The sequence below is a fragment of the Trachurus trachurus genome (genome assembly GCF_905171665.1).
Source record: "Trachurus trachurus genome assembly, chromosome: 8".
Taxonomy (NCBI): domain Eukaryota; kingdom Metazoa; phylum Chordata; class Actinopteri; order Carangiformes; family Carangidae; genus Trachurus; species Trachurus trachurus.
In genome coordinates this window covers 1254301-1264529 of record NC_139905.1, presented here as the reverse complement: position 1 = coordinate 1264529, position 10229 = coordinate 1254301, and the positions used below count along the sequence as shown (strand labels likewise).

At 48.4% G+C, this 10229-nt stretch overlaps 1 protein-coding gene across 1 annotated transcript in view; it reads left to right on the top strand.

Moving 5' to 3' along the window:
• Positions 1 to 437: 437 nt before the first annotated feature.
• Positions 438 to 10229, top strand: part of LOC310989771 (NLR family CARD domain-containing protein 3-like) — a gene marked incomplete at both ends in the record, with an annotated part of 65370 nt that continues 55578 nt past the window's right edge. Inside the window, 6 exons of the mRNA XM_083976919.1 lie at positions 438 to 613; positions 1025 to 1249; positions 1721 to 1791; positions 6477 to 6742; positions 6923 to 8451; positions 9053 to 9226. Coding sequence (XP_083833045.1) covers positions 438 to 613; positions 1025 to 1249; positions 1721 to 1791; positions 6477 to 6742; positions 6923 to 8451; positions 9053 to 9226 — 2441 coding nt within the window. The remainder of the gene's footprint in view (positions 614 to 1024; positions 1250 to 1720; positions 1792 to 6476; positions 6743 to 6922; positions 8452 to 9052; positions 9227 to 10229) is intronic.

Genomic DNA, 10229 nt, shown 5'->3' with positions numbered 1-10229 from the left:
GAGGCCAAGGCATGCTCATGCCCCAAACATAGCACACAACTATCATGCTCATCCTCTAGGGGCATGGCCACCCCACAGCCCACACAGCAATAGCCCTTCTGGCGTGCCATACTGCCCAGGACCGGAAACAAGAAGTACCGCACTTCCTGGTAGCCTGTAGCACCGCAGCTAACTTTACTTTTTTTTTTTTTTGCTTTTGTGAGTGTACTCGGCCGCTGTGGGAACCGTACGCTTATGATGGGGTGAGAGTGCTTGAACTGTTGGAGAACGGAGACAGATGTTCGCCACCGAGTGCGTCAGCCCGCGAGCCGCGAGCCGCGAGCAATACGCCGGTGAAGAAACAGTGCTGAGGCCGGGAGCCAAAGAGCTCCGGCTCAGACGATGCTCGCCGTGAATCCACCAGGCGCGTCAGCTGACGAGCCGCAAGCAATACGCCGATGGGAGACACTGCCGACCCAGTCCATACTCAACCACCGAGCGCGTCAGCTCACGAACCGCGAGCAATAGGCTGGGAGGAACACAGCCACCGCCGCTGGGAGCCAGAGGACCTCCGGCTCGACCAGACAGGATGGCGTTTTGACAAAAAGACAGACAGAAAGAGCTCCAAGATACAGTAATTCAGGGAGGCTGCCAAAGACAGACGCCCCGACTTACAACAGGTAAGCGGATTCAACAACTATATTGCTTCTCTCTGAACTTGGACTGTGAGACACAGCACCCTGACGTACAAGTGGAGATCAAACAATTAGTGATTACACGCCAGCGCAGGCGCTTTATAGCTACGCAATAGGGCGTGGCCGGGCAAGCCAGTGTGGCTTAAAGAAATATCCACGTGCCCTGACAAGCAGCGGGGGTCATATCCCGTACATATGGAATATGTAACTGAGTGGAGAGATTGTTTCGAGACGATAGAGAAACAGAGGATTCTGAGCTCAGCTGTTGAATTTAATTTCTCCATAACTTTCCCCTTAACTGCTGAATCTGAAGCTAACATGTTGTTCAGTGTTTCTGGTTTTCCTCTCAGACCGACTGAAGTCCTGAAGATGAGTGTTAATGTGGAGGAAGAGGAGGACGGACCAGAGTCTCCAGGACCCACCTGTCTGTCTCTGAAGAGTGACCGGTCCAAAGGAGATCCTCTAAACTTCAGACCTGGACCTGGATCCACCAGCTGGTCTGTAAAGAGTGACCAGTCCAATGATCATCCTCTAAACTTCAGACCCGGACCTGGACCTGGACGTTCAAAGTCACAGTAAGAGACGGTTTCTACTGTAAATGGAGCTGAAGATGATTCAGTCATTAGACTCATGTGAAGGAAACAGAGAGAAACCAGGAACCAGATCCATCAGACTCTGAAGGTTCACAACCAGTTTGATCACCTCCAAAAGTGTCGTCACCCCCCCCCTCCCCCTCCCTCACCCACCCACCTCCTGCAGTGAAACACAAACAGAAAAACCTCCTGAGCTCTGAGATGATGAGTCATGGTTAAAGTAGAGTAAATGTAATAGTAACTTAGTCTACTCCAAATACTTTACAGACACCAGCTGGTCTCAGATCAGTGAGGCAGCATCCATGTTTGTCCTCAGTCCTCTCTCTTCTTTCTCTTCTCTTGAAGAAAAGACACATCAGTGTTAATCTGTATTTGTCCTCATCAACGTTTTTATGATTTAATGTAATTGTCAGAGTACTAAGTGTTTTTGTTTTCATGTTTTATATAATTTAGTCTGGACAGAGAGAAGAGGAGTGGTGTCTCTGACGTCCTGAAGGATCATGGACAAAGACCCAGAACCAGAGGTGAGCTGCAGACAGCCAATCAGAGCAGCTGTGGACAAAGTGAGACTGAACATCTGTCTGCTGATGTGGTCATTTGTTGTTTTCTCCAGAGTCATTGTTCCATCACACAGCACTGACATTTAAGATGATGATTCAAACCTTCCCTTTGTTGTCTGGAGTTTTTCTGTATCTGATGCAAGGTTATAATAGTTTTGGATTTTTAATTATAGTTTAGTTTTATTTAGTTTTGACTTCTTTTTCTCTAATTCAGTTAGTTTTAATTAGTTTTTAGAGCGGGTTTGCTAGTTTTAGTTAGTTTAAATTTTTTTCTAAACGCTTGGTTTTAGTTCAGTTTTTATTAGTTTTAGTATTAGTTCTAGTTTTTTCATACTTGGGGTTATTTGTTAGTTGAAGGATTCAAAAAGATCAGAGCAAGTATTGTGTAATAAAACTCAAAAGATACCATTTAACAAATGTGTTCAGTTACTGAAGTTTTTTTTACATACCAGTACAGTAAAGTAACAATAGGCTTACAGTAGCCTACCCCGCATGTTGCATTGTATTTAACACAAAGTAGTGTGACAGTGGTGGTCCTGTCACTATGCCTCCAACTGATCATGTGCCCTGGCTACTTGGCCAAGGGGATGTCCCTTTGGGTGACTGGCAAGCGCGTGTGACTCTTACCTGGGAGGTGTGGGTTCAATCCCCGCCTGGGCCCTCTTCACCTTGCCACATTCTGGCGTTGTTGGCAGGATCCATGTAGCACTAGTGGTGGGTCCATGGATTCCTAATGTGTGGCATGAAGACGTGCTTGTGAAAAGAGGGGGAGAGATGTGACAGTGGTGGTCCTGTCACTATGCCTCCAATTAATCATGTGCCCTGGCTACTTGGCCAAGGGGATGTCCCTTTGGGTGACTGGCAAGCGTGCATGACTCTTACCCGGGAGGTGTGGGTTCAATCCCCGCCCGGGCCCTCTTCACCTTGCCACAGTAGCATAAAGTGAACACAGCACACCTGAACCGGGCTCTACAAACACTGCTGCGCATATCATGCCACGTAACAATGGGACTCAGGAGCCTACCGCACAGCTGATAATATTGTCGGGACCCTGCAGTAATGTTCTTGTTATGATGTTTAAGTTCTGTGATTTCTGACTGACTGTGAATGTGTATGGGGGTACAGGGGTATGGTTGGATGAGAAGCTGAGGGGCCGGGGTGAATGTGAGGAAGACAGCTGTGTGTGTGTGTAGGTGAGTGAGTGAGGAGGAGCAGAGGAAGAAGTGAGAGCTGTCAGATAAGTTTGTGTTATGTTGTTGTAGTTACGTCGGGTCGGGCGCTACAATATCAATAACAACGTGTGCTTAACATTGACGTCAGACGCGGAATAGCCGCGAAGCGGAGCCAGTTTCCTTTCGGTGCCATTAACTGATTGTGCCAGATGCGCCAGAGCGCGCACCTCTGTGCCAGGCTCGTGTGTTTATTCATGAGCGCGAGAGAGATTAACACGTACATTCACACAGGCTACACACACATAGGGGGCGCTACGTGAGTGAGCGACTCCTGACAGGCTCCATGTGTGTGTGTGGGAAGTGTGTCTTTTCGGTACTTCTACTGCTTGTTTTTGTACGTCTTTTGGAGGGCATCATGTTAATAGCAACAGTTTTTTCCCTGGCCTGTCTCTGGCTTTTGATCACCGGTCCAAGGCATGTAAACGGACTTCATCGATCGCCGTTCGCAGTCAGCCCAGAGAGGCTCGCCTATTCGCGGGAATACCTGCTGGAGCTGGGCACACAAAAGGAGACGGATACGGAGGAAAAGGGGGTCAAGAGGAGGGATACGGAACAGGGTGAGGAGGAGAGGGAGCCGTCTACCTTTACCTGCAATAACGCTGTCAAACATAAGATCGCTGCGGAATAAGACGGAGGAGCTCTCCACACTCATCCAGTTTGACCAGGACTACCGGCAAACTAGTCTCTTCTGTTTCACGGAGACATGGCTGACGGAGGATACAGAGTTCTGTCTGGATAGTTTTAAAATCATCCGCTTTGACAGAGATGCAGCGAGAACACGGAAGTCAATTGGGGGCGGGCTCTGTATGGCTGTCAGTAACAGCTGGGCAACAAACGTCACAGTGAGAGAGACTGTCTGCTGCAAACACTATGAACTGATGACTGTGTCGTTCAGACCACACTATTTACCACGAGAATTTTCCCAGATCACTGTCATTTTAGCATATGTTCCAGGCCCTGATTTTAACCTTGCTGCTGAACATTTATCTGACTACTACAACAGAGCAGTCAACCAAACTGGAGAACAGCCTGTATTTCTACTGGGGGATTTCAACCGGTGTGACGTCACCACACATCTGCCAGATCTAGAGCAGTATGTTACGACCCCCACCAGAAAACAGAGTATACTGGATATGTGCTATGGCAACATTCCTGGTGCATATATCTCAAAACCACGACCCCCACCTGGCCGTTCTGACCATAATGTTATTTTATTGCTTCCCACATACAGATCAAAGCTAAAGACAGGTGAAACCATCACAAAAACAATAAGAGTCTAGAATGATGAAACAACTGAAGCACTGAAAGGCTGCTTTGAATTGACAGACTGGGATTTGTTTTTTGATACCTGTGGCAATGATCTCAACATGCTTACTGATGTGTTAACCTCCTACTTTTCATTTTGTGAGGACACAGTGACACAGACTAAACAGATAACTATTCACCCAAATAATAAAAAATGGGTTACAAGGGACATGAAAATCTGCCTAGTCCAAAAGAAAGCAGCATTCCTGCAAGGGGACACACTCAGAGTGAGGGAGTTGGAGAAAGAGTTCAGAAGGATGGCTAGGCTTTCAAAAATCAGCTACAAGAACAAGGTGGAGCAAAAATTAACATCTGGCAATGCAAGGGAAGCATGGCAGGGTCTAAACATTATGATGGACAGAGTTGCCAAACCCGTAGTGGCCAGCCGTCCGGACCCCGCCCCCTTTGCAGAACAACTCAACATCTTCTTCGCCCGGTTCAACAACAACTCTCCATCCGACTTTGACTGCTCAACCACCATCTCCCCCCACCCAGCCATCACCATCAACGAGCAGCAGGTAACCTCCATCCTTCGCCGGGTCAAACCACATAAAGCCTCTGGCCCTGACAAGCTCAGAGGCAGGGTACTTAAGGACTGCTCCGCTCAGCTAGGTGGAGTGGTCACAAGACTGTTTCAGTGCCTTTTGGATTCGGGAAACGTCCCCAATAATTGGAAGGAATCCACCATAATTCCCATTCCCAAAAAAACACCAGCTAAGGAGCTGAAAGACTACAGACCAGTGGCCCTGACCTCCGTGTTGTGCAAGTGCATGGAGAGAGTCCTGTGTGACCTCCTGGCCAAAATGCTGTCACACAAAATGGATCCTTTTCAGTTTGCCTACAGGGCAAAAAGGGGTGTCGAGGACGCAAGTCTCACATTGCTGAATACTGTCACTAAACATCTGGACTCTCCACACCCTCACACCAGGATCTTATTTATGGACTTCTCCTCTGCTTTTAACACTGTGCACATAGACACCCTGCTGTATGCTCTTTTAGATCTCCAAGTTCATCCCACACTGGTTTTATGGATTAAGAATTTTTTAAATGACAGGCCACAACAAGTGCTTTTAAATGGTTTTAAATCAAAGAAGCTGATTTTAAACACAGGTGTTCCCCAGGGTTGTGTTTTATCTCCCGTTCTCTTCTCTGTGTACACAAACAACATCACCTGTAACAGCGAGGGGATCAGCCTTTTTAAATATGCAGATGACATGGCCCTGGTGGCTCACCTGACCGACACCACTGCTCTGGACCGGTATCAGCAGGCTGTTGAAAACCTGGCACAGACTTTTAACCAGCTTTGTCTTGAGCTAAATGTCCAGAAGACCAAAGAGCTGTGCTGTGGGGGCAGAAGGGAGTCAGCAACCGCTCTTTTTAAACCACTCAGCATCCAGGGTCAGCTGGTGGAGCAGGTTGAGTCTTTTAAATACCTTGGAACTGACCTGGACAACTGCCTCTCCTTCTCTCAGCATGCAGACACCATTTTTAAAAAATCACAACAGCGCCTCTACCTGCTGAGGAAATTAAGGACTTTCAACGTCAGCACACATGTTTTAACTCTGGTCTACCAGTCCCTCATTGAATCCCTACTCACCTTCAACATCTCTTTCTGGTACAGCCTCCTCTCATCCAAACACAAGACCAAACTTTCCCGCACAGTTAACCAGGCCAGCAAAATCATTGGAGCACCACAAACCCCCCTCTCAGAACTGTACAGTCGGTCTGTGATCAGGAAGGCCACCCTGATCACAGAAGACTCTTCTCACCCCCTCCACCACTGCTTCCAGCTGCTGCCATCAGGCAAACGCCATAAGGTTCCACTGGCCAGGAAAAACATCTACAAAAAATTCTTCATCCCCTCTGCAATAACCATCCTGAACAATAAAAAATGAACGCTGAGGGGCCGAGGCGCGGCATGGAGAAATGCGCATCTGGTGGCTGGTGATTATAGTTTTTATTAATTTCAGTTAACGAAAATGATTTTTCAATTCTAGTTTTCGTCATTTCGTTCGTTTTCATTAACGATAATAACCTTGATCTGATGAAAATAATCTGGTCAGATTGTCAGACTCTCTGTCTTCAGTCTGACTTCAGTCTCTTCTCTCTCAGCAGATCGTGGTCTGCAGGAGGTTTTAGATCAATATAAGATCAGTCTGAGGAGCAGATGTGAACGAGTGACTGAAGGAACTGAGGGAACAGGAAGTGGAACCCTCCTCAACAGGATCTACACTGAGCTCTACATCACAGAGGGACAGAGTGAAGAGGTTAATACCCAACATGAGGTGAGACAGCTGGAGACAACGTCCAAGAAGAAGACCCTCCATGACACTCCAATCAAGTGCAACGACATCTTTAAAGACTTACCTGTCCAACAGAGAGACAAAGTCTTTAACAACTTTTTTGTCAAAATGAGACACAAGTTCTCTAAACATTTGCATCTTAAACAGAGAGAGGACGTCTCTACAGTCTCACCTGTCCAACAGAGAGAGGACGTCTCTACGGTCTCACCTGTCCAACAGAGAGAGGAAGTCTCTACGGTCTCACCTGTCCAACAGAGACCCATCATCAGAGTGGTTCTGACCAACGGCGTCGCTGGCGTTGGAAAAACCTTCTCGGTGCAGAAGTTCACTCTGGACTGGGCCGAGGGCTTGGAGAACCAAGATGTCAGTCTGCTGGTTCTGCTTTCGTTCAGGGAGCTGAACCTGATCAGAGACCAGCGGTTGAGTCTTCTCAGGCTGCTCCATGTTTTCCATCCAACATTACAGAAGGTCACAGCAGAGCAGCTGGCTGTCTGTAAACTTCTCTTCATCTTTGACGGCCTGGATGAAAGCCGACTGTCACTGGACTTCAACAACAGGGAGGTTGTGTCTGATGTCACACAGACGTCATCGGTCAACGTGCTGCTGACAAACCTCATCCAGGGGAATCTGCTTCCCTCGGCTCTGGTCTGGATCACCTCCAGACCTGCAGCAGCCAATCAGATCCCTCCTACATGTGTTGACAGGGTAACAGAGGTCCGAGGCTTCACTGACGCCCAGATAGAGGAGTACTTCAGGAGGAGGTCCAGTGATGAAGATCTGTCCAGAAGAATCATCTCACACATCCAGACGTCCAGGAGCCTCCACATCATGTGTCAAGTCCCAGTCTTCTGCTGGATCAGTGCTACAGTTCTGGAGCACATGTTGACCACAGACCAGAGAGGAGAGCTGCCCAAGACCACGACGGACCTGTTCTCACACTTCCTGCTGGTCCAGACAAAGAGGAAGAAGAACAAGTACGGTGAAGGACATGAGACGAGTCCACAGGAGCTGACGGAGGCCGACAGGGAAGTTCTTCTGAAGCTGGGGAGGCTGGCGTTTGAACAGCTGGAGGAAGGAAACATCATGTTCTACCAAGAAGACCTGGAGCAGTGTGGTCTGGATGTCACAGAGGCCTTGGTGAACTCAGGACTCTGTACTGAGATCTTCAAAAGAGAGAGTGTGATCTTCCAGAAAACAGTCTACTGCTTTGTTCATCTGAGTGTTCAGGAGTTTCTGGCTGCAGTCTACATGTTCCACTGTTTCACCAACAGGAACAGAAAGGTCCTCAAGAAGTTCCTGGGAGAAGAACATGATGATTTAATCCTGGATGACTTCCTGCAGAGAGCCATGCAGAAATCCCTCCGCAGTAGAAACGGTCACCTGGACCTGTTTGTTCGCTTCCTTCATGGCCTCTCTCTGGAGTCCAACCAGAGGCTGTTAGGAGGTCTGCTGGGTCAGACAGACAACAGGCCAGGAACCATCCAGAGAATCATCAACAACCTGAAGAAGCTGAACTGTGATGAAATCTCTCCTGACAGAAGCATCAACATCTTCCACTGTCTGACGGAGATGAAGGACCAGTCAGTTCATCAGGAGATCCAACAGTTCCTGGAGTCAGAGAACAGATCAGAGAAGGAACTCTCTGAGATCCAGTGTTCAGCTCTGGCCTACATGCTGCAGATGTCAGAGCAGGTTCTGGATGAGTTGAACCTGAAGAAGTACAAGACATCAGCTCAGGGACGACGGAGACTGATCCCAGCTGTGAGGAACTGCAGGAAGGCTGAGTGAGTCCAGACGTGATCTCACACACACACACACACACACACACACACACACACACACACACACACACACACACACACACACACACACACACACACACACACACACACACACACACACACAGTGTTAAATGATTCTCATTAGTCGGCAGTGGCTCAGGTCGTAGAGCAGGTCGTCCAATGATCAGAGGGTTGGCGATTCGAATCCCGCTCTGTCCCGGTTGCTGCCGTAGTATCCCTGGGCAAGACACCTTACCCACCTTGCTCCTGATGGGTCGTGGTTAGCGCCTTGCATGGCAGCTGCCGCCATCAGTGTGTGAATGTGTGTGTGAATGGGTGAATGTGATGTACTGTAAAGCGCTTTGGGTATCGTTCAGGTAGAAAAGCGCTATATAAATACAGACCATTTACCATTTACCATTTAGTCTCAGTCATTTGACAATGGGTTTTTCCAGCCCAGCCCTGATGAGGATTATTGTTTCATGTCCAACACAAAGAGAGAAGATGAACTGAACCAGAATGTGAAGAGCACATGTTGATCACATTATGACATGTTGTGTGTGTTTAGTACAAATTGTCTGATTTTACTCTTCTCTAATCACAGACTTGTTAAGTGTTACCTCTCAGAGATTCACTGTGAAGTCGTTGCCTCAGCTCTGAAGTCCAGCCCCTCCCACCTGACACACCTTGACCTGAGTGAGAACCCCCTGGATGATTCATCAGTGAAGCTTCTGTGTGCTGGACTGGAGAGTCCAAACTGTAGACTGGAGACTCTGGGGTGAGTTCACTGACTGGAGCTGTTGTAGTTGTTTGAAGCTTCAGCTTCTCATTGGTTCATACATGTCAGGATTTGTGTGTGAGGATTTTTCTCAAGAAGCTGAAGAGAGAAAACAGTTGAGATGAGTCCAGAGAGAAGAAGGTGAGAGCAGTCGTAGTGTTTGTGATTCGCAGCAGAGAACGAGCTCAGCTTCTACAACTGTTGTTTTCAACTCAGACACTTGTTGTTGAAGCAACGTGCAGCACTGATCTGAGAGCAGATGTTGAGTTGTGGTCAGAAACACAGCAGCTGGTGGATGTTGTGGAGCTGACAGAACCATGGGAGGAAGCATGAGAGGAAGCAGCTGAGATCCACAGAGCTGGCAGCAGAGGCAGAGGAGGCTGGAAAGCTGCGCTCCAGTGGAGGCTGGCTGTAGGGAGCTGTTGGCAGCTAAAGTCTGCTCCCTGGTAGCTCAACTGGCTGGGAGAGGCTGGAGTGTGAGCAGGAAGTGGAGAGCACGGCACACACTGCAGCCACTTCCTGTCAATGACTGTGAATGCTGAGAATCAAGGTGAGACAGGTGAGAGCAGAGCTGCTAGTGTTGGTCTTGTTGCTGCTGACATGAAGCAGCTGCAGAGGCTCAGCTGGTTTGTTTGGAGGCTCACCAAGATGGGCTGAAGGTTGTTGCTTCATGTGGCGGCTCAGGCTCAGAGTGTTGACTCAGTGCTTGGCTGAGGGCAGGAGTCAGAAGCAGCTCAAAGTGACAGCTGAGCTTCTTGAACGTGGGCTTGTGTGAGCTGTTGAACACAGTCAGTGTGTTAGCAGAGCAGAGCAGCAGCACAGAAGCTGAGTGATGAGCTGCTGTGGACGGGCTCACCACTAACAACCTGCTTCACACACTTTCAAAACGCCCACGGAGAAAAGCTGACCACGTCGTTCTGAAGATTGTCACAACTTGATGTTGCTGTCAAACAGCCCTGAACTCTGGAGCCGTGTTTGTCGGCCATTGAAGCGGCGTATCGCT